Source organism: Caretta caretta, chromosome 1 (assembly GCF_965140235.1).
Source record: "Caretta caretta isolate rCarCar2 chromosome 1, rCarCar1.hap1, whole genome shotgun sequence".
In the NCBI taxonomy this organism is placed as follows: domain Eukaryota; kingdom Metazoa; phylum Chordata; order Testudines; family Cheloniidae; genus Caretta; species Caretta caretta.
In genome coordinates, this window is record NC_134206.1 from 307,668,982 (window position 1) to 307,694,553 (window position 25,572).

Here is a 25,572-nt window from a genome sequence, read left to right on the forward strand (position 1 = left end):
AATCCTCTAAAACCTTGGCACAATCAAGAGGCATGCTTAGTTATGCAGGAGACTCTTCCTCAGGAGGATAACTTGCACGAGCAAGTGAAGATATCATCCGACTTGACGCTGATCCAAAAGATCGAAGCAGCAGACATGATTAATCGCAACAGAGATGCGTTCTCTACAAAACCAGGGCGGACGACTGAGACCTAACACCATATCCGCACGATTCCCGGAGCCAAGGTAACATTGAGACCCTACCGAATCCCAGCAGCCAAAAGAGAAGAAATCAAGGCCGAAGTAAAGAAAATGTAAGAATTAGGGGTTATTGAAGAATCTTACAGTCAGTGGTCCAGTCCAATTGTTCTAGTGCCTAAACCTGACGGTACCATGAGATTCTGTAATGACTTTCGCCGACTGAATGAAATATCCCAGTTTGATGCATACCCCATACCACACATCGACGAACTGGTTGACCGATTCTTGACTACACTGGATCTGACAAAAGGGTACTGGCAGATTCCTCTGACCAAAGAAGCTAAAGAAAAGACAGCACTGTCCACCCCGGATGGGCTATTCCAGTACACCGTCCTCCCTTTTGGGCTACATGGGGCCCCAGCCACATTCCAGCGCCTCATGGATAAGCTGCTGTGCCCCTATACTAGTTATGCATGTTGATGTCATCATCTATATGCCAGACTGGGGACCCACTTAGAGAAAGTTGAGGCAGTACTGCGCACCTTAAGGCGGGCTGGCCTCACTGTTAATCCCGCTAAATGCACCATAGGGCTAGCAGAGGCTAGGTACCTGGGATATATTGTGGGAAGGGGCATAGTGAAGCCCCAAACGAACAAGCTAGAGACAATTCAAAACTGGCCCCGGCCGACCTGAAAGAAGCAGGTCCGTGCGTTCCTAGGTGTGGTAGGCTACTACCGATGGTTTATTCCCCACTTTGCCACTAGGGCAAGTCCCCTAACGGACCTGGTGAAGGCCCGAGGTCCAGACATGGTAAAGTGGACTGACGCAGCAGAGGGGGCATTTACAGACCTTCAGACGGCCCTCTAATGACCCCTTGCTCATAGCCCCGGACTTTAATAGGGAATTTATTTTACAAACAGATGCTTCCAAGGTGGGGTTGGGAGCAGTTCTGTCGCAAATGGTGGGAGAAGAGGAACACCCGATCCTCTACCTAAGCAGAAAGCTTCTCCCAAGAGAACAGAAATATGCAGTAGTTTGAGAGAGAATGCCTTGCTGTCAAATGGGCTATGGAGACACTGCGTTATTACCTCTTAGGCCGGCGATTTACTCTTGTGACGGACCATGCACCCCTCCAGTGGATGCAGCGGAATAAGGAAAAGAATGCAAGGGTCACCAGGTGGTTCTTATCCCTCCAACCATTCCAGTTCCGCATACGGCACAGGGCTGGATGCCACCATGGCAACGCTGATGGTCTGTCACGAGCATACTGCCTGGCGTCCCAAGTTGCCCAACTCTATGGTGTTGAGCGGGGGGGGGGGGGAGGGAGGGATATGTGACAGGGCAAGGCCAGATGGGTATAGAAAAGTAGTGGGAGATAGATATATTAGCTCTGGGCTAAACAAATCCCTGGTACCAGGTTAAGTGAAATGGAAGCTGCTCCAGGTCAATTAAGACACCTGGGGCCAATTAAGAACTTTCCAAAAGGCAGGGAGAATGCTAGGTTGATTGGGACACCTGAAGCCAATCGGGGCTGGCTAAAACTAGTTAAAAGCCTCCCAGTCAGTCAGGTGGGTGTGCATGTCAGGAGCTGTGGAAGGAAGTTGTGCTGCTGGAGAGGCTGAGTAGTACACACCATATCAGGCACAAGGAAGGAGGCCCTGAGGTAAGGGTGAAGTGGAGCTTGAGGAAGTGAGGGCTGCTGTGGGGGAAGTAGCCCAGGGAATTGTACATGTCATGTTTCTAAAAGGTCAGCTACCATAGCTGATACTATTAGGGTCCCTGGGCTGGAGCCTGGAGTAGAGGGTGGGCCCGGGCTCCCCCCCCACCTTTGCCCCCTGATTAATCACTGAGACTGGGAGATAGCAGAGACTGTGCAAGGAAGGATAACTTCTCCTCACCTCCCTTGCTGGCTTATGATGAAAATGGCTCAGCAGACTGTGACCCTTGTCTCTAGAGAAAGAAGGGTTACGTGGAGGGTCACAGTGAGCCTCTGAGGCTAGTGAAATCCACCAGGAAACGTGGGACCCATGGAGGCAAGGACAGAGCTTTGTCACAATACCTATATGTGTGCATAAGTGAACACTAACTAGTAGATAAGATTCCAGAGTAACAGCTGTGTTAGTCTGTATTCACAAAAAGAAAAGGAGTATTTGTGGCACCTCAGAGACTAACCAATTTATTTGAGCATAAGCTCTCGTGAGCTACAGCTCACTTGCTCACGAAAGCTTATGCTCAAATAAATTAGTTAGTCTCTAAGGTGCCACAAGTACTCCTTCTCTTTTTTAGTAGATAAGAGAAAAATACAGTGGAGGTCATCTCTACTTGGACACTGCTGAGGCGGATGAGAACAAACTGAGGGTGGTTTGCCTGTCTAGCTCCATATAGCTACAGTGTAGAACATGAGGCTGCATGGGGTGAATGCATGCTGAATTGGCACTGCTCCCTAAAATCTCCAATCTGAGGCACATGGGATGCATGTGCACCTAGAATGGAGCATCCATAGGGACACTACTCAAAGAACATAAATTAGTGACTATCTTTGAAAAATTTAGTCTGTCATCATATAGGAACTCTATGGCAGAGGCAGGGATAGAATCCAATTCTTCAAGGCAGCATTCATCTACCCTTAATCTTGAAACTGTCCTGTTCCTGCATTCTTCTGCCTCATTCACTACATACCTTCCAACTTCTACAATAAATGAGGCAAGGGCCTTATAGATAGACTCTTCCACTACAAAACCTTGAGTCATGCTGCCAGCAGATCCATCTTGTGCACTGAATGAGGGTGGGGTCCAGTGGAAAAAATATGATATGATCATGCAATGATATATCATCATACATACAAAGGGTCCAAATTGCAACCTTAATTCTGGCATTTCCTAACAGGAGTGCTTGATGTTACAACTTTAAAAGAATGTTAATGTTGTTGTCCATGTTATTTTATAAAAAAATTTAGTTTTTCTTTACAAAATGCAGATGCCTATGAGAGAGTAATATAAAGAATTAGAATAAATCCCCAGACATAAAAGCCTGAAAATAGAGAGGGGAAATTAATCTGAACTCACTTTTTATTTACTGTCTCATCATTATACAACATAGGATGGAGAAGGGCAGGCAATAGGTTACTTTTTCAGTTAATTTTATTAATTAATTTAATTAAACATGATATGAATGCAAAACCCATAGTATAGCAAATTCATAATTTTCTTTATCCTCAATTTATATTACCATGTAAAAGAATTTAAATAGTTGCATACACTCAATTAACTGAGATTTTTTTCATGAATCACACTGGTCAATATTGTTGCATGACAAAGCCAGCACACTACTGCCCACGACAACCCAAGTGAACAATAACACATAGAAATAGAATAACAGCACGTCAGACAACAGAGAAACAGCAACGTTATCAGCAATGTTGTTGTAGCCATGTTGGTCACGGGATATTAGAGCGACAAGGAGGGTGAGGTAATATCTTTTATTGGAGCTCTTCTTTGGGTCAGCTCTGCGTAGCTGGAAAACTTGTCTCCTTAACCAACAGAAGTTGCTCCAATAAAAAATATTACCTCACCAACCTTGTGTCTTTATTTTCAGCAATATCACATCACTGAGACACCAAGAAAGAAAAAAAATACTATAATGTCTCAAGTAATGGTGACAGCGTAAGGAACAGAAGAGATGGCCCATACCTCTCACTACTTCTTTTGTTGCCTCCCCAACCGTAGGAGAAAATCATGCAGGCGAGATAGAGAAAGAGCCTAGCAGTTTCCTCACTTCAAGACTGCTCCTATTAGGGAAAGGAGGTTCCCAGAACCTGATCCTTTCCCATGCCTGCTCCTTGAGTTTTACACATGTGGTCTTTAACAATATTTCCATTAACAGTTTAAGATTAACAAATGAAATATTTTACCGGCAAGCAACACTGGGATTGGCATTCCTTGACAGAAGTAGTTCCACAGTCTTCAAAATCTGCTCCTCTGAAGCACGTGCAGTACATGCAGCCATTAATACAGTATATTGATCTGAATTGAAAATTACAATTGGAGGATTGTGATGTCAACAAATAACGTACTCCTTGTAACAATCTGAAGCAGAGTGTTTTTAATATTATTACATCTTTACAACAGTTCAGACAGATTCTCAAGTTTGATAAAATAAAGTATTTGATCTTTGGAAACAACTGAAAGATTTGAGAATGTTCAGCTCAGTTAAGGTAAATGAAGCCATTAAGACAGATGAAACCACTCAGGAAGAGGAAGGAGAAGCAACTGAGGAAGACAATGAAATAGTAATTGAAGAGTAGGAAAAACCCAAGACCAAGCTTAAAAAAATAATCAGGTATATTAAGTGGTCTTATTTTCAAAGAACTGAACACTTTTAGGACATTTAGGTGAATTTAAGTATAAGGAAAGGAAAAAAATTGTCTTCTATAGAACAGTGATTCTCAACAACAGGTATGTGTATTCCTGGGGGTACAGAGGTCTTCCAGGGGCTACATCAACTCATCTAGATACTTGCCTAGTTTTACAACAGGCTACATAAAAAGCACTAGCAAAGTCAGTATAAACAAAAATTTCATACAGACAAAATGAGAAAGTAAGCAATTTTTCAGCAATAATGTGCTGTGACACTTTCGTATTTTTATGTCTGATTTTTGTAAGCAAGTAGTTTTTAAGTGAGGCGAAACTTGAGGGGTACACAAGAGAAATCTGACTCCTGAAAAGGTGTAAAGTAGTCTGAAAAGGTTGAGAACCACTGCTATAGAAAGTATTTGAAAAGACTGAATTTTGAAACAAAGTAACTACACAAAATGAAATTTCCCACAAGTCATTTTTCAACTTCCATGAGCAGAAAGATAATGCAGTTGATTAATATATTGATCTTAGTAATGCATTTGACATACTGGTTGACAAAATCTTATTCAAAATGTATATAAATTAGATACCAACACTGACACATTGACTGAATGCAGGCAGGACTTTAAACAAAGGGCAATGATAAACCAATCAATTTGCGGGGGCGGGGGTGGTATCTAGAGAGAGAGATTAGTGATTGGAGAGATTAGTGTTGGGTATTTATTTAACATTCATAAGCTAAAAACTGAATTTTATTAACATGCTGATTCTAAATTTAGTTAACAAATCTGAGAAAAATAATCTGAAAACTGAAATACAAATATTCAAAAGGAAGGAGAAAGCTGGAGAGCAATAATGCTGAGAGAGAGCTTGGAGCGATGGCTAGTCTAAAATTAGATAATGTGGCTGCAAAAAAGGCCAAAGCACTTTTGTGCCTCAAACACAGCTATCACGTCAGATCAAAGAATACATCAGTTTTAGGTGCCACTACACACAGAATACTACATTTAGTTCTAGGTACCTCATTACCTGAAAGATTGAAATCTTTCAGTTATTCTGAAGATTGCAATATGATTATTAGGAGTAGGAGCCAGGGACTGACTTGTGAAGAATATAAGTAGGGCACTACCAAATTCACGGCCATGAAAAACATGTCATGGACCGTGAAACATGGTCTTTTACGTGCTTTTACCCTATACTATACAGATGTCACAGGAGAGACCACATTTCTCAAATTGGGGATCCTGACCCAAAAGGAAGTTGCAAGAGGGGTCGCAAGGTTATTTTAGGTGGGCTGCAGTACTGCTACCCTTACTTCTGCACTGCCTTCAGAGCTGGGTGGCCAGAGAGTGGTGGCTGCTGACTGAGGGCCCAGCTCTACAGGCAGCAACACAGAAGTAAGGGTGGCAATACCATACCATGCCATCCTTACTTCTGCACAGCTACTGGTGGCAGCTCTGCCTTTAGAGCTGGACTCCTGGCCAGCAACAGCTGCTCTCCAGCTGCCCAGCTCTGACGGCAGTGCCGCCGTCAGCAGCAGCGCAGAAGTAAAAGTAGCAGTACCACAATCCCCCGACAATAACCTTGCAATCCCGCAACAACTCCTTTTTGGGTCAGGCCCTCTACAATTACAATACCATGAAATTTCAGATTTAAATAGCTGAAATCATGAAATTTATGATTTTTAAAATCTTATGACCGTGAATTTGGTAGAGCCCGAAATATAAGAAAGCATCTCAACTTACTAAAGCCAAACTGTGACAGGGAAGATAATTATTGATGCAAAATGCTTAAAATGTGGGTTTCACTCCTTTAGCATAATGTCAGAAATCATTTTCATAGTTCTGCGTTTTTCATGTAAAAAACTTATAAAAGCAAACGCGAGACAATGGGTAAATATGATTTCATTCTAAGGGTAGTCTACACTTAGTCTAGAGATATCATGCATAATACCCTCAATTCACACACCACTCCCCATGGACATCAATGACAGGTCTGCACTAAGATCAAAGGTAAAATAAGGCCTTTATGTCGTAATTAAACTTAAATATAATAAATGTATTCAGTACTTGTCGGTCACACTCAACATTACTCAGTGGGAAAATGATTATTTATATTACCATTGCATCTAGGAGCCTTAGTCACAGAAAATATGCTTAACTTCAGAATCTCTACCATTGGATTCTCTTCCCCATCCTCTTCTGTCTGATATCTAGCTCCCTTCCTCCCTATGCATATCTGTATTCCCACATACACACCTCTTGGGCACCATTGTAATACTACTAAGATCAGCAATGAGAGCAAATTTTTACATTTAGTACCATCATTAGCCTTTATACTTAACAACCAATTAATAAATAGAAGTTGTGGAAGTTTTTTTTTCTTTCTGCAAGTTCAGGAAGATTTACATTTAGTTCACCATTGGATGGTTATCTTTGCAACTACTAGGGCTACAATCTATATGATAAGATTCCAGGAAAGTCACTCTTTGTGTCATTTGCCTAAAATATCTGCTGAGTCAGCATGAAGTGATGGGTGATTGAAAGCTATTTTTGTTCAAAGTATCACCAGATTCTACCATCACTGGGTTTCACAGTCTGTTACCATTCAATTTTTAAGTTCTCAGCCACTTTAACTTTACAAATTACACCTGTAAAATGTACAGCTACAGTAATGCATGTATTTATGCCATGTCAAGTGTCCTAGGCCACTGTAAGATCAGAGATAACTCAACCAATCACTACTTTTACGCTACAGCTAATTTGCATGCAGCAATTTCATTGGTTGTATGAGGAAGACTGCACAGATGTTGGATTACTTGGGCCCGACGTCTGGGTCTGAAGAATCTGAATGTGCCAGACAGGCAAATACAGCTGGTTGAAATTTTTTTCATCAGAAAGATGTTGGTGTCTCCTCCCCATGGCCTTTTGACCAAAATGAAACTTTATTTTGGGGCAAAATGTTTCCTTTTTGATTAAGAGTTTCAAAATTGTGTGTCTCTTTGGTGAGGAAAAGACTTGCCAGTAAAAGAGCAAAGGAGAGAGACAAAAAAGTGAAAGTGTTTTTCCTCAGTGAAATGAGATTTCATCAAAAAACAAGTTCACGGTGGTTTCAAAGAGAATGAAAGTTATTTTTCCACATTTTTTGCAAAAGCTACTTTTTTTTTTAAACCAACTCTATAGGCCACATAAACATATCACGTCAATCTCGTTTTGAAACTACTGATCTAAAATATGCAGTTTGGCTAGGCAATAAATTAAAGTATTAAGGGGAAGAAAACTATTTGTAAGGTGCAATAATGTTATCGACTTAATACCAAAGAAAGAGAAACTATTTAGAGCAGCACAAAATGGCCTAACTTGAAATATAGGAACTGCTATATTGGATCAGACTAGTAGTCCATCTAAGTCCAATACCCTGTCCCTAATGGTGGCCACTTGCAGATATTTCAGAAGATATAAAAACTCTAAAATGGAGAGCTATGGAATAATCTTACAAGAGAAGACATTTCTTCCTAACCCCCATTAGTTAGCACCTAGCTAATGCCTTAAAGTATGAGTAAATTCCAGCCATGCCCAACCATGTCCCTTCCACCAAGAGAAATGCTGGAGTTAGTGGTATAGAGACAGTTATGCCACTTGGTGTCATATGGAAATTCCCCCATGTAAATTTAAGTCCTCTTTGCACTACCAGAATGGCACAGAGCAGGATCTGGCTCACAGAAAAAAAACCTGTTTTAATCAAAACATATACCAAGCTAAGCAGAAATTTTGGTAAAATTCATTAGGATATTGCACGCTGTAGTGTAAAAATAAGCTTTTTTTTTTAAAAAAAATTCCTGTTGTCAGGATAACACTAGTTTATTTACTGAAATGATGTAACTACATGATTGCTAGAGCAGCTTTTCCAAACTGCACTTTATAATTATTTCCTTTTAAAGCCTGAAGCATATATTACCCCTCTTTACAAAAAAAGACTCACTCACAACCATCTGTTAGTGCATGTGATTGCCATTATCTGCCCACTAACTCCAATTCAAGTGACATTCTACTGCAGTTCACTGAAATTCATCTGAGTTCAATTACTTAAAGGAGGAAGTTCGGTTTAAAACAAGATAGAAAGCACACACAGGATATTTTTGAAAACTTTCTTCATCGATATAATAACTGAAATACATTCCTGCAAAGAAAAAAAGATTCTTTAATTGTCCCACATGTTGCTGTCTTCTATGATGTAGAAATGTCTTAATTTTGACTTCCATCAAGGTAAGAAAATGAGCTGTGTTGTAAGATTTCATATTGACTAGTAAACAAAGCCACTGAAAAACAGATCAGAGTCTGTTTCTTAGAAAGAAACAGCAATGAGTATACAGGAGTTATCAATTTTTTCTATATACTTGGGAAAATTTGTTATATAACAAATTTTCCCAAGTATATAGAAAATTTTTTGGATTTTTGCAGATTATGTAAACCCTGATCATCCAATAACCAGATCACGCAAGATTAATTTGTCTCCAAAATTAATTTAGAAAACTAATTTATATTATGTATCACTAATTATTCAATTTTTACATGTTCCCTACAAGACATTTACCTGTACTGTACAATTTTTCTACAATATTTCCATTTACTCTGGTAACGGTAATACAGAGTGAGACTTTTTGATTTAAAATTTGACAACCTTCATTTTACTGGAATACCGTGCTGCATTTTTAGAAAAGTGAAAACATAACAAATGCACATTTATTTACATTGTACATATGATCACTACTCCCATGTCACTTGCAGGCAACTGAGAGGAGACATTCTGACCTATGCTACCAGATGAAAGTGGGAGAAATGAGGATCATTATCTTTAGAAGGGAGAGGAGAGCATTTCTATTAGTAGTTAAACTATAGAGACCCTGTCTTCAAACATTTATAAAGCATTTAACATAACAGGGGCCCAATCGTAATAGGTGGCTCTGGGTATTGCCATAATATACATATTTAATAAATGAATTAAATTATTTAATTACACAACAGTGTCCTGTAATTTAAGCAAAATATTTCCCCCCTACTCCATTTCTTACAGGATATAAGAAAAAGGCAGTAATTGAGGTCAGCACAGGTCTAGCAATACAATTTAACTTGCATTTACTGTAGAATGAGTCAAGGGGAGCACAATACATTAAGATTTGTTTAAACAAAATTAAACCCAAAATTTTGTGAGTGATGGTGTGGTCGACTATTTTAAAATTTTTCTACAATCTTGATTACAGTCTCCAGATTATGAAGCCAAGTTTAGGACCTAGTCTACTTGACAGTGACCCTTTCTTTTTTCCTGAATATTTAAGAGATGACATAAATAGGAGAAAGTGTACTAGTCAGAATCAACTGTAACTTCTAATTTGATTCACAAGTATCTTACCCTTATCAAAGCTTGCATTAGCACCTCTGTCCAGTAGGATACGAACTAATTCCACATTAGCAACACTAGCAGCATACATCAGGGGAGTCCATCCAAACTGAAAACTAGATTCTACGTTCACACCTGTCAAAACGTTAAAAAATTTACAAAGATAAATATGTATTTTAGAACTCAAACTCCAATACACACAGTAATGTAAATATTTAACTGTTTTCTCTAATGTCTTTGTATCTATTCCTAGGGAGAGGAAGTGCTTTGTTCCATATTTTTATCTTCTTCGATCAATTAAAAGACTCCATCTCTGCTTGGAACTCTGGAATCAAATTCCACAACTGAATATCAAGAAGCCTGATTCTTAACTCATCAAAACCAAACCACCATAACATTTCAAACATGATCCCAGAGACAAAAAGATTTTAGAAAGACTAGCAACACACAATTGCAGCAAACTTATTCATTATCGCAGCTGTGCCCAGATTTATCTTCTCCACTTAAATAATGCAGTGATTCCCACTAATAATAAAAAGATGATGATGATTTTTGGTTTTGCTTCATAAATTGGACTTTGTGTGGGAGATCACAAAACAGAAAGTAGGCTGTGTCTAGCAACAGTGAGAGGAGCAAGTAATTCCACCCTAGCTGGTTGCTAGGGTTTTCATGATTTAGAACTCCCCTATACCGGCCCCTTCTGATCTCTGTCTGCTTTTGCTTTAGCATAAGCTACCTTAGCATTACCTAATTAAAGGTCTCTAGAGGAAAAAACAAGACTTAACCACAACACCCAGATGTGGTTCTAGACTAATGATTTCCCATGCACAAGAAAAAAATATTACCCAACAGTAATTCTGATGCTCTAAAACGATCATTTATGCAAAACTGCATTCTTGTTGGTTGTTATAACCTTAATACATATTCTTCACAATTCAGAGACAGATGAGCCCAAACTGGGTCTCTCTTACGGCATGCTACCATTATAGGTTTTCCCTTCTAGTGAGAGAATGGTATGGTAGATCTCAAATCAGTGAAGGCTATACTCAGAAAGACCTCAAGACTTCTGGAGTATACTGCTCAAACAGTTTCACTATTGTTTCTACCGTCTGTCCCGCTCTTCTCACATTTATCTCCATACTACTTCTCCTTGTCCAGATCTATTCCACCCCCAACAATCTTCTATTCATTGAACTTTTTGAAACTTTGCACTTTTAGAGAGCAGTGACGAATTGACTCTGTGTACACAAATTTGCAGAGGGACAATAAGGCTGAGGTCTGTTATTTCTCACCTCTATAAATTATTTATTTAAAAACATTTTTTGCCGTTGACAAGCATATTATCTCTGGAGACACAAATCCACAGTTTGAGAACGGCAAAACTAAGCATCTCTGATGGTATCTTCTAGACTTAGCACTGAGTCCCATTGGGTAGATAGAAATATTAACCTAAATAATCTATACAGAAACCCCTGGAACCGCATAAGATTGGATCCCTAATCCATGAACTATTGGAACGCATTTACAAAACTTTTCTTAAACATTACATGAATATATTGTCTCATACTGTAGAATTAGAATTTATAATCCCTATTCCATGATGAGATATCTTTGAGCTATAACGTATCTTAATTAAAACTATCTTTAGATAAAATGCTTTTTGAGGAAAAAAAATCAAAAAATCCGATTTAAATAAAAAAAAATCTGATTTAATTTTTTTTTTAAATCATTGATTTTTATCCACTCTGCAGCTGGTCAGTCTTCCCTCACTGCCAGCTCAAAAAGTGGAATTAAATTACCTAATTAGCAATGTGTCACGATCAATAATACCAGGGACTATCAACCTCTTCACGTCTGTACCCTCTGAATCAACAGTAGTGCCTGGTTTATTTAAGTGAGAGAGGCACTACCAGTTCAGTCTGGCCAAGGAAGGCCATGTCCTCTTGTGTGGGGGTCTTTCCCTTTCTGGAAATGGTGAAAGGTGGCACAGAAACAAGGGACTGCTACTGGAGTGCAAGACAGAGCTGTAGGGGGTGCAGAAACTTATACCACTTTGAGTGAGCCACCTCACGGTACACCTTACTGTACAGCCACTGCAAGGAAGCTTTGATTTGCCATTAAGGTAGCTAGAAACTGGAGAGAGAAGAGAAAAACTCCTAACAGACATCTTGGGACAAAGCTACATTTGTCTAACAGCTGCATGAGAAACAGACCATTTCCAAATTGGGGTGGGGACTCCCAGAAACAGAAACAAAACTGGACAATTGTTGTATGGAATTACACAAATCAAAGAAAATGGAGCCAGTTTGGAAGCCTACAACAGTCACAGGAACCCATTAGGAAAAGTAAGGAAATACTGTATGGCTGGGATGGAGATCTAATCTGAATGCTGAATTAGACCTAGATTATGAAGAAGCAAGATGCTTGAAGTATACTATTAAAAGGGTAAGAACCGTGAATCTTGTAATCTTAAAGGCAAATTGTTTCATGCTCTTACCAGAGACAGAAAGGAAAGAGCATGAGGTACAGGAATGAAAAAATGAGGGCTGGTTTCAAGATACTGTACACTATTAACAAAAAACATGTTTAGATCTTGGCAGCACTTTTAACTCAGAAGGTTTGTCTACACAGCAGCTGGGAGATGTAATTCCGAGTACAAGCAGACATACGCATGCTAGTTCTGCTTGAGTTAGTGCCTAAAAAAAACAAGTGTGGCCGTGACAGCATCAGGAGCAGCTTGGGCAAGCCATCTGAGTATGTACCCAGGTATAGTCAGCTACACTGGTTCCACATAATTTGAGTTCTTTTAATAATACAGTTGTGCACATAGCTGGCCTATGTAACCAAACAATCTTATCACCTTTCAGGTCCCTTCCATATCACTGTTCCACTCATATCTTGTTTCAAATTGGAGTAAGCTCTTTAAAGCAAGGACTGTTTCTTCATATCTTTGTGCTGCTAGCACAATTGGATCCTCATAGGGCCTGTCATAAATATAAAGGGAAAGGTAACCACCTTTCTGTATACAGTGCTATAAAATCCCTCCTGGCCAGAGGCAAAACCCTTTCACCTGTAAAGGGTTAAGAAGCTAAGATAACCTCGCTGGCACCTGACCCAAAATGACCAAGGAGGGGACAAGATACTTTCAAATCTGGGGGGGGGGGGGGGGGACGGAGACTAAGGGTTTGTCTGTCTGTGTGATGCTTTTCCCGGGAACAGATCAGGAATGCAGCCTTACAACTCCTGTTAAGTTAGTAAGTAATCTAGCTAGAAATGCGTTAGATTTCCTTTTGTTTAATGGCTGGTAAAATAAGCTGTGCTGGATGGAATGTATATTCCTGTTTGTGTGTCTTTTTGGTAACTTACGGTTTTGCCTAGAGGGATTCTCTATGTTTTGAATCTGATTACCCTGTAAGGTATTTACCATCCTGATTTTACAGAGGTGATTCTTTTACCTTTTCTTTAATTAAAATTCTTCTTTTAAGAACCTGATTGATTTTTCATTGTTCTTAAGATCCAAGGGTTTGGGTCTGTGTTCACCTGTACAAATTGGTGAGGATTCTTATCAAGCCTTCCCCAGGAAAGGGAGTGTAGGGCTTGGGGGGATATTTTGGGGGAAGACGTCTCCAAGTGGGCTCTTTCCCTGTTCTTTGTTTAAAACGCTTGGTGGTGGCAGCATACGGTTCATGGACAAGGCAAAGTTTGTACCTTGGGGAAGTTTTTAACCTAAACTCGTAAGAATAAGCTTAGGGGGTCTTTCATGCAGGTCCCCACATCTGTACCCTAGAGTTCAGAGTGGGGAAGGAAACTTGACAGGGCCTTTAGGTGCTACTTCAGTATAAAAAAAACACTACCTCTATTGAAATTATACTCTGAGGCTCCATGAAATAAATTTTACCTACCATTATGGAAAGTTTTCACTGTGCAATCTGCATATACAGTGGACTGCAAGATGGCCATCAAGAATAACGGCAAGGTTCACTTTCTTTGAGGCCAAACTCACAATTCTTACAAGTATGAGAGGGGTAACCATGTTAGTCTGGATCTGTGAAAGCGGCACAGAGTCCTGTGGCATCTTATAGACTAACAGACGTATGGGAGCATAAGCTTTCGTGGGTGAATACCTACTTCTTCAGATGCAATTTTTACAAGGCAACTAAGACAAGCATTTTGAAGACTAGTACCAGCATTTATTTACAGTTAAATTCTTCTAGTTTTCTACCTCTGTCCCCCCCGCCTCACTCCACTGTATATATCACTGGCTAGAGCTAGACAATGAAACTTAACCAAGAGATAAACAGAATGGAAGCAGAGCAAGACAGAAAGGTGGCACAGCAAAATTTGGTATGGAAACAGGCAACTGGGGGTATGCGGAAGAGAAACATCAAGAAAGGATGGTATGGCAATACCAGGGGAAAAGAAATGTAGGAAAAACAACAATACACACTGCTCTAACCACTAGAAGTAATGTCAAAACCTGTTGCAGAGATGTGACTTGCTGTCGATTACAACTACATATGAGTAAGGTAGAGTATATTTTTTAAGGTAAAGTCTACATTTTCCTGGTAGAAAATGACATGAAGTCCCTCATCCCTCTGCAGTAATGTAAGTCCCTTTAGACTCAACTCTTGGTTTTACTGGGAACTACACAGGGCCATCCCTAGATATTTTGGAGCCCTAAGCAGCCCCCCCGCAGGGGGGAGGAGAGCGGCTGGCCCCAGGCCTTTGCAGCGGGGGGGCAGGAGCAAGCTTGGGGAGCAGGGGGGAAACTGCCCCCCAGCACGAGCCAGCGGAGCGGAGCGAGTTGGGGCTGGGTTGCTCCACTTCCTGACACCCAGTGAGTGCAAGGCAGGCCCAACCCCACACTCATGGGGCGGAGGGAAGTGGAGTGACCCAGCCCACTCCGCTCTGCTCCCCTGGCTCCCAGCCTTGGGACTTGGGGGGAAGGGGCAACCGCCCCCGCAGCAGTCACCGGTGGTGCGGCTGGGAGCCAGCGGAGCAAAGTGGGCTGGGGCCAGGTCAGTCCACTTCCCGCCACCCGGGAAGGGACATTACCCAGGGGAAGGGGTGGAGTGGATGTGGGGCTGGGGCGGAGCAGGGGCGGGAAGAGGTGGAGTTGGGGCGGAGCAGGAGCCATGGGGAAGAGGCAGGGAAGGGCAGCTTTCCAGGGCGGTTCAGCCAGCCGGGGGATCAGGCTGGCTGCTGGAGCAGCACGCAGCTGCATAGGGCACCAGGAAATTTGGGGCAATTTGGTGCCCCAAATTTTCTGGTACCTTACACACCTGCATAGTTTGCGTCTGGGTAAGGACAGCCCTGGAACTACAGCATTCCACAATCTCCAGCCAAATGCTGTCTCTGCCGAGTAGTGCAGACCTGACCATGTTGCTGCTTTATATATTCAAATAGCTTGGTCATGTGGTTTGTCTGTCCTATATATTGCTATCACTATGATAAGAAGGGTGTTTAACAGCCAATGATGAGGATATTTGTTTTACAGCATTCAATACTGTACAAAGTACCTTACAAAGAATCATACTAATCCTTCTCAAAAGGTTTTACCAGCTATATAAACAAAAATGGAGCCCCAAAAAAAAAAAAAAAGAATGGAGACTGGCATGCAAGAAGCAGAGGGAGAAGGGATTAGTGCACATCATATGGAACCTGTGACTCCTGCAATGTTTTCTCCTTTTAATATTCCTTTTTAGACTCATATCCTTTTCTTTTCTCTAGTCCTCTCACGGACCGCAGCCCTGATTTAATACGGCTATTAAATGCTTAGGTTTAATTAACCCCTACACATTAGCAAACTTTTATCATGTTATCCTCCACAAAGTTACCCACAAGTCAATCTTTTAACATACAAAACAGCTGAGAGAGTTAGAACTACTGACGCCTAAAGAAGGAAAGGTGGGCCCTCCATAGCACCTTATAGCTGCTCCTGCTGCTGTGTGCCTCCTAAAGGAAGCCAGGTACAACTTTAAGGGCTACTCCCTAGGAAATGCTTTAGGCTTTAATCTACATGGCCTCAACAGCCCCTCTCCCTAGACTGCTGTGTACTCTAGGGATCCTTCTTATGGAAAACAAAGACTTCCCACTTTTTATGCTATATGTACACAAATTCTCATCCATCTTGCAACTCAGGTACAAAACCAAACCTTTCCTTTGCCCTTTTAATGCAATTGTTTTCAGTGCTTGTTATGTCCAGGTTGTGCCAGAGGTTTTTCTTTAACTAGCTGGATTCTAGCAATATAAAGATAAAGATCTGTGATTCACCTCCAAAGGCAATATTTGGCATAAAAGTACCTTCCTTATCTCTGTGAACAGAAGAGAATGCTGCTAGAGGAGCAGCCTATTGCCCAAATATTCTGTTGGCTTATCTTACTATCAACAGGAAAGCTACTTTTTGTAGACAGAAAATGAGATCTGAAGTTCCAAAGGTGAATGAGGTAACGCTTGAAGAACTAAGGTCAAGTTCCATGTACAGACTCTTTTCCCCAACAGATTCAAGTTACTTGACACCTATGAAAATCAAGAGGATGTACAGATTTTTTTGGCCCATTCCTAAAATAAACTTTAGCACACAGTCTGTTCATATTCAGACTCAGTTAATTTGTCCTGTAAGAATTCAAAGATACAAGTCAGTGGTGGATTTATATGACTTATTTCTCTGAGAGAGCAACAGTGCTCAAAACAATCGTATCTCTGCAGACTCTGTCAATGTGCAGTGTCCCCCCCACCATAATTAACCAGATATTAATAATTATTTCTGAACATAATTTCTCTCTCAGCAGCAATGCAGAAACACCAAGATCTAGCCCAAGTCTAACAAGAATTTTTGGATTCAATAGGTCTTCACTGTTGAACAGAAGAGAGTATTAAAAACTGAATTAACTCAGAATTTAGCCTTATTGGCCACTGCAGAGTTGGCAGAGCAATCAATTTTTTCCATCTTTGTGGATGAGAGAGAAAATGGGGCAAGAAGGCAAACAGGAATTATAAAGACCACTCAAGTCTGTGGTCTAGATCTCATGAAAAGAATCTTATTTGAAATAAATTGTGATGATAAATGCCTAATTTTGAAGTTCTCAAAAGATGCTACCATCATTTTTAAAACCTTTTTTTTCTTCTTTTCAGTACCCAAGGAATCAAGTATAGCCCCAAAAACTGTTCTGAGCACAGAAGAAACAGAGCTAATTCTCTCTCTTAATACCCCAAGTTGGTGTTTTCACTGTATGTACACACTTTTTTATTCACCCTATTTACATACATTTCTAAGGTAACTTTCTCCGTAGCATCTATGCAGTTAACTGCATCAAAATGAAAAAATGCACTTTACATAAAAGACCAATTAGATTGCCTGTTCCCTTATCTACTCACTTCCCCTGCCAACACAGAATTTTACCCTATAGTATGACAATGTGATAGCCACAGAATTCCCTTCACCCCTATGTTACATCAACACCTCCAAAACCCTTTGGGTGGATTATTTCCTTACTGAAAAATATGCTAATTCTCAATCACTTTGCCAGATTTGCTTCCGAGGCAAAATTAACATTTAGATTATATGTAATTTCTCATGGGCTGCTCTAGTTTGTGACATGGACTGCAGTGGCTCCCAGAGCAGTCCAGAGTTTGGCTCAAAACTGTCATTGCCCCACTTACTTCCCTCCTCAGGCTGCACCTTGGGAGTATGCCTCTATCAAGTTCTACTAAGCAAATCTGGTTGGATTTTCAAAGGGGCAACAAAGTTACCTCTATGACCCCAGAACCAACTCCTCACCAAATTGAATTACTGCTCTTATACTATAGCTCTTCAAAGAAACTGATGAACAAATTTAACATTGTCCAGACTACTTCCTCACCTCCCATTGAACCCATTCTCAGAAACAGCCATACTGTTTTTGCTAAAAACTTCAAAAAAGAATTCAGCCTGTGGCAGAGAGCAACATCAAAAATTTCAGACTGAATGGTTAAAGTCTGCCAAAGTTATAAGCCACTAAAAACAGAGGCTTATAATGTAAAACATTAGGCAACCCTAACTGTATAGGCACCACTCACAGTCAGCTCCACCTATCAACAAAGAAAGCTTTGACACAAAGCATGAGGTCACAAACATTTCATACACAGTGATGTTAATTTGCTTCACCCTTTTAAACAACCAATTTTGCAATAGTGTTTTACTTAAAATGAATGCACTTCATACTGTGGTCAAGAAATTGGCAGTTTTTATTTTCAGAAGAGCAAGATACATCACCCAGTTTAATATCTTGAAAAAAAAAAAAACCACCCTAAGTTTGCCAACAAGCTACAATTTTCCAGAAATTATACTAATTTTCTCAGAACAGAAACTCCTTTCTGCTATACTCCAGTTTTGTGTTGAAGCACAGTTTTCTGAAGATCACCACGAGGCAGGTTAATTTATCTGTGTAGCTCATGACTGACCACTCTAACTGTCCTGGGTGCTGCAATAAAGGATCCAATCCCCGAATAGTGGATTAATGGAAATGTTTTCTAAGTGAGGAAGCCATTTTAAAATCAAATTAGTATTTTTAAGCAGAATTTGTAACAGTGAAAAACAACACACAAGTTGATTAAAGATTTAGACCTCTTAGAATCAGACAATCTAGCAATCTGAAACTACTGTTGCCAGGATAGCCCAAGAGGCAAACCAAAGACACAATAACGCTGGTGGAGTAGGTATAAAAAAACTGAAAAGCAAGAACCACTGAATTCCACCCTCAATTTAAACCTCCTCCCTGCAAATTTACAATATATTGTTTGCAAACCTAGTATACTCTTTTTAAAAAATATGAAGAGAACAAAATGTAAGGAGGTAGAGGATACTATACAGCATGCTTAGTATATTCCATCTGAAAGAAAACCTTACCAATGAATCAAGAACTCTGAACATCGGAGCTATGCTACACAATGTTATTCCTGGCAAATTAATGACTTTGTGGCAATGCTGGATGGTGACCCACTCATAAGGAGACAGTGATTCTGTAATTACATTTTGAATATAGAGTCTATACTGTTTTACAAATGTTTGATTACACATACACAGGCTTAGCAATACTCCTTTGAAATTAGAAATTTAGAAGGCCTTCAAATTACATTTTCCCAAATTCAATAAATTTAAGTTAAGTTTACAATCCACTTTTCTCACCTGAATTTAAAAGTTCTTCAATCATGGACACATCCCCAGAAGTCAAAGCTTTCTTTAATGTTTCATCCTTGTCTTCTAACTGTATTTTTTTACTAAATTGCTAAATAGGCAAGAAAAGAAAATCAGAGCCCGGTTACTTCATAATAAACATTTTTTCTACTCAACGTTCAACATGCTTTTGAAGGCACAGTGGGGAAGGAAGTAGAAGAAAAATCATTGTTTTCTTTCCTCTATCTTGGTCTGAATAATTGCCAAGATTTGTTTAGGTTCTACTATAATTTACTGATAAGGACAATGTAAGAGAAAGTTACAGCACAGAAAGGAAAATAATTTACATACAGTTCTACACTGAAACAAGTGTGCCTGTAAAAATGGCACTTTTTTATTCAATAGATCTGCTCTCCTAGCACATTCCACCAAACTGGCTTACCTTATTAAAAAATGAGTTTTTTACGAACCAGCACAGTTCTTGGAGAGGTAGATTTATTTTCTTGCTTACACAAGAGAATTGATAATTCCTATAGCAAGGCTACCCATTCCCAAAAGCGATTTTGAGTCCAAGGCCGGCAGTACCACCTAGAGACAATACTCCTGACTGTGTCGACCAATGGCAAGAATCAATGGCCACCTTGCCTACTGGTGGGATTCAGCACCTACGTCACCCAATGGCAAGAGTCAGCAGCCAAGGATAGGGGAACTCAGGCTTCCCTGCTCCACTGGGTTCCAACCCAGAGTCCAAAGAAACAATAATTTACATTGTACAATCTAGGAGACAGGCGCCCCATACATAGTCCCTGGGCCACTTCCTACCGCGGCTTCAGATCATCTGCTTGTCTGACTTGTGGTTCCCTTTGGAGTTCCTGTCTGTGGCGGTTCAGTGTCCACAACCCCTGTGGCTGAAAAGTCTCTGGCGGAGTGACCATACGGCCTGGTCCCAGCCTTTGGGAACCTCAGTGGCTTCTCTGCAGGAGATTGTAGACCCATCTGCTCTCCTGCTCAGTTAACCCAAACTGAGTTGAATGCTCCCTCCCCAGCAGGGGCGACGGGGCATGGCTTTCTGTGTCCAGAGCAACCCGTTAACCCTTGTCTCATCAGTGTGGGGCTCATACACCCTGTCACACCCATGAAAGCCTAATCAGTTACACTTGCATACACAACAGAATCCAAGGCCAGTGCAGTTGAATAGATATAATTAAAGCAGTTTTTGGCCACAAATTATTACTGGAAGTGCTGGCAGAATACTAGGGTGGAACAGAATCATTAATATTTCATTATTGTTTGTTTCCAGTCACAGCATGAGATAAATGTCACCTAAACTCTGCATTTCCTAGTTTTCTAACATTCATTATTCCTTACAAGAATATTAGAAACATAGCCTGACCTGATAATTAAGCTTGGAAGGATTAGATATTTATGGGTTAATGTTGATTTTACCGTATACACAAACCAACAAAAAATATTTCCAATAATAATCATCAAAATTTTCAGATAGGTAATTCCCAACTGAACATTCAAATAGATAAAAACAGAAAAAAATGCTTAAAAATAAACACTGATCTTATGCGTTGAAATTTAAAAAAATCAAATGCTGCAAAGCGAATGCATAATTCACGCAGTAATACCTGCAATAAGCTCACTAAACAGTGATAAACTAGAGTATATCTTTAGAAGGACATCCAATCTTGATTTAAAGACTGCAGAAGATGAAGAAACTAGCACATCCCTGTTAAACTGTTCAATGAAAGGTTACCATAATAGTCAAAAGCTTGCATCCAATTTCCAGTTTCAAATTCCAGCCAAAGTCTGTCTGGTAGCCTAAAGAGCCTTCTATTAGAGCTCTTCTCTCTGTTATCAGTATTTATACACTGATCAAGTCACCTTTTAACTTTCACTTCCAGGAACACAATCAATTTAGTTTATTAAGTCCCTCATGTTTCCATGTCTCAAATCTTTAAACTCTTTTCTGAAACATCTCCAATATTCAACATCCTTACTAAAAGTGCAGACACCAAAACAAAACATAATATTTAAGTAGTGGTCTCACCATATACAGAGGCAAGATCACCTCATTACTCCTACTCTATAGCCTCAATCCCAACATTTGCGTTTGGAAATGTACACTCTTACATTAATCGCACAGAAGTTGATCCAATGAAAGATATTACATCACCCATCTTATCTCATTAAGAGCATAAGGCACTTTGCAGCCACATCCTTACATCTACAATATAAGGATTTTTTCTATGAAAATCAGGGTGGACTGATTTAAATTACCAAGTGGAAAGCCTTAATTTCCATCATCGATTTTAATCAAGTTTTCCATTTGTACTGAAGTTATTGTCTAAAGAAAGGTACCCTCTTATTGGTTCATATAACTACTAAAATATGTTGATTTACAAAAAAAAGAGCTTGATATTTTCAGATTCTTATTAATTATACATTTTAGTATGTTAGACAATGGTAAGTGATATATTGCTTATCTACTAGATAATAAACTTTTTGCTCATGATTTGTGTGAAGCTGCATTACGATAGTAATTAGAATTTAATTAATATACAAAATATCATATAAAATTTGTATTAAACAAAACAAGCCCTTAATTCAATACATAACCTACCATACCATATTTATGAAGCTTGACCTCAAGAGTTAGATTTTTTCCCAATTTCTTTCTTTCATAGCAAAGCAGCCTTTAACTCAAAGTTTTTGATAAAGGCTCGTGAATTCAGTGCATTTATTTTTCATTCAAATGTTTTAAGAGATAAGTTTAGGCCTTACCTTTTGTATTAAAATCAGACTTCAATTTAAACAGGTTCATTTTTAAGCAAGAAAAAACCTTATAATTTAAAAAACAAAACAAGTCAGTTTTTAATTTTTTCAAAGAAAGCATGGATTTTCATCCACCTTCATGTAAATTAAACATCAGCAATATTTTCAATGGTTCCCCGATGTTGCCATTATTAGTCATCAAATTTTCAGTTGGACTTGGTATCAAAGGTCTTCAGAAAGGACTTAATTGCTGAGAAAGTAGTGGCTCTGTGAGCTAGTTCAGGAAAGGTGTTCCGTGCATAAGGAATGGTACAGAAAAAAGCACATAGGCAGTAGTGAAAGAAGATGACAAAAGACGTGTCAAATCTGATACTGTTAGTAGAGCAGGAGGGACTGGTGAGGGGCTCAACAAAAAAGCTTCTAGGTTGATCTGTATGATGGGGCTAAACACGCATTTTCAACCCACTAGTGTTGAAGCCTCTTTATTACACAGCAACATGAGAAGTATCCAAGTAGCCAGTGATAGTGAGAAAACTTAGTGCATGATATGAATTCACAATATTTAATCAATAGCTTACTCCACCTCTCAGCTAGTCAGGGCACAAAAAGCAAACCATTAAACTGGTCACCCATATTGCAAAGTCTAAACAACAGAAACTCACATCAGTAGCCCACAGATTAGCAATTTTGTTCATTCAAAACATTTACTGAATCCTGAAAATGGTCCCAATTCAGCAAAGCATTTACACAGGTGCTTATTTCCATGCCTATTCAAAGTACTTAAGCAGATGCCCCACTGAAGTTAATGTCACAAAGTCCCTTTTCAGAGTAGATTAGAACTTTTAAGTCTGAATCCTGTAAAACACAGGAATCTTAAAAATATCAATTTGCTCGGAGCAGCCAGAAGACTACAAGACCCCAGAACTATAATATTCAGTTCAATTGTGGTGAAACTCCAATGCAAAACTAATGTAATTGAGTGGAATTTTTCCTCCCCATCATTACAAACGCACGTTTGTCAATACAGTGATATGTCCTGGCTGCTCCTAAAATCATTTTGGTACATGAACAATTTATGCTTTATTTAAATAAAAACAAAATTAGAAATAAGAAGCTATAAGAAGTTGTATTTCTTATGAATACCTAATATTCTAAAACAGAAATAAGATTTTTTTTGGTATTATCTTAAAACTTCCTATGGTCACTAATTCAACTGGAAACTTTTGTGTGGATTCAGTATCAGGCTGTGAGAGTATTTAACACTTAGCTATACAGCATGCTGCACTTCCAAAGCCACGTACAAATAATGTACAAACAAGGCAGAAACGCGAGGGAGGAAATACGGGGGGGAGTGGAGGGGTACATCCTCAGCCACATCCCCGTTGACGGATGGCCAACGTGACCCAGAGGGTGGATGACTTATGGGCTCTGCTGGATCAGCACAGGTCACACATGGGATACTGCGGCTGCTCAGAGGTTGTCCCCAGCGCTGGTACCACGGTAGGACTCTACAGTGAAGCAGGACCCACATCACACCCAGCGAGCCACATGTGCAGCAGCGGTGCAGCCCACTAGGTTGCCAGACATCCGGTTTTCGACCAGAATGCCCAGTCGAAAAGGGACACTGGCAGCTCCGGTCAGCACCGCTGACTGGGCCGTTAAAAGTCTGGTCGGCAGTGCAGCGGGCCTAAGGCAGGCTCCCTATCTGCCCTGGCTCCGTGCAGCTCTCGGAAGTGGCCGGCATGTCCCCGTGGCTCCTTGGCGCAGGGGCAGCCAGGGAAGTTCTGCGTGCTGCCCCTGCCCTGAGCACCGTCTCCACAGGTCCAATTGGCCAGGAACCAGGGCCTATAGGAGCTGCAGGGGCAACGCCTGCAGGCGAGGATAGCATGTAGAGCCCCCTGGCGAACCCTGCACCTAGAGCAAGGGTGGGCAAACTACAGCCTGGATCCAGCCCACAAGCCGTTTCAAGCCAGCCCAAGAGCTCTCACTGGGAGTGGGATCTGGGGCTTGCCCCACTCTGGCGCTCCAGCTGGGGTTCAGGGTCAGAGGCCGCACCACGTGGCTCCTGGAAGCCTCGGTGTGGTCCCGCTCTAGTGCTCCAGCTGGGGCACAGGTCGGGGGCCGCACCACATGGCTCCTCGAAGTTGTCGCATGGCTGCACTCTGGCTCCTATGACTGCCAATGGCCCCTCCAGTGCTCCAATGGGAGCTACAGGGGCGGTGCCTGTGGATGGGACAGCACACAGAGCCGCCTGGCCACGCCTCTGTGTAGGAGGTGGAAAAGGGACATGCCGCTACTTCCGGGAGCCGCTTGAGGTAAGCGTTGCTCAGAACCTGCACCCCTGAACCTCTTGCCATGTCCCAACACCCCTGCCCCCGCCCTGATCCCCCTCCCACCCGCCAAACCCCTCAATCCCAGCCCAAAGCATCCTCCTACACCCCAAACGCCTCATCCCCAGCCCCACCCTAGAACCTGCACCCCCAACCAGAGCCTTCACCCCCTCCCACAGCCCAACCCCAATTCTGTCAGCATTCACGGCCCGCCATACAATTTCAATTCCCAGATGTGGCCAAAAGTTTGCCCACCCCTGGCCTAGGGGCTGCAGGGACATATGGGCCGCTTCCATGAGCTGCCAGAGGTAAGGGCCACCCCCTTGGCCCCACCCCAGAGCCTGCACCCCCAGGCGGAGCCCACACCCCCCTCCCACACCTAAACCCCCTGCTCCAGCCCAGTGAAAATGAGCGAGTGAGGGTGGGGGACAGTGAGCGAGGCAGTCAGCGGGGGCGGAGCCCCAGAGAAAGGGCGAAGAGGGGGCGGGGCCTCGGGGAGGGGCGGGGCCGCGGTGGGGGGATAAAGGGGGTTCAGTTTTCTGCAATGGGGCAGTTGGCAACCCTAGGCCCAATTGATGAACGCCCAGCACGCGGGCCAGGCCCAGAGCCCCCGCAGCCCAGCCAGGCCCCCAGCACCACCACCGCCTGCCTGGCAGAGCGGCGGGAGCCCGGGGGCGCCCCCACCTGCGGCTCCTCCTGCACGAACCCGATGACCCAGCGGTCCTCGTCGCTGTCGCTGCTCTCGCCTCCCCCGGCCACCGCCAGCGAGCGGGAAGCCCCCGGCATAGCCCCCAGCTGCCGCCGCGCGCCCACACTGCGCCCGCGGAGCCCCCGGCACCCCAGCCTCGTTTCCACTCCCCGCCGCGAGAGCGGGACAGCGTCTCACGTGGGAAGCCGGTGCGGGTCACGTGGCTGTGCGGCGGGGCCCTGGGGGACGGTGAGCGAGCGTGTGCTCCGCCCCTGTCCGCGCGTCGCCCCGCGAGCCCCGCCGCGCGGGTCCCCGGGACCGGGCTGGGGAAGGGACCCCGCAGGCGGGGCTGGAAGCTGACTCATAAACTGGCATTTCAGGACTGGGGTTTTTAATTTTTCTTAAGGCAGCATAAATCCGTGTCTGGAGCAGAAGGGGCCTTGTGAAGGACCCTGAACAAGGTCCGATCGATTTCAGTAGGCACTGGTGTTTTCTGCTGGTGCCTCTGGGACAGACATGACACCCCCTGAAACATGATGGCTGCTACTTACAGAGTGGGAGAAAGTAAACCCCGTAGTCCAGTCTGCTCTCAGAACAAGGTGCAAGCATTGTCCTGGATGGAAATCTTTGAAGTAACACAGCAGTGGCATAGAAAGGAGTGCTGAGGAGTCACCATTATTATGATCT

At 41.8% G+C, this 25,572-nt stretch overlaps 1 protein-coding gene across 5 annotated transcripts in view; it reads right to left on the minus strand.

Annotated features, from left to right (window-relative positions):
• The window catches only part of ASZ1 (ankyrin repeat, SAM and basic leucine zipper domain containing 1), a 116,831-nt gene extending 91,766 nt beyond the window's left edge, over positions 1-25,065 (minus strand). For 2 of the 5 annotated variants that reach the window (XM_075124441.1, XM_048836154.2), the window contains exons 1-2: positions 9,945-10,067; positions 4,091-4,202 (exon numbers count right to left, since the gene is read on the minus strand). In XM_075124441.1, coding sequence (XP_074980542.1) covers positions 4,091-4,177 — 87 coding nt within the window. In that variant the 5' untranslated portion in view covers positions 4,178-4,202; positions 9,945-10,067. Of the gene's footprint in view, positions 1-4,090; positions 4,203-9,944; positions 10,068-19,098; positions 19,199-24,881 lie in introns of those variants that run through there. The other 3 variants (XM_048836153.2, XM_048836157.2, XM_048836158.2) reach the window with 3 other exon arrangements.
• Between the last annotated feature and the right edge of the window lie 507 nt (positions 25,066-25,572).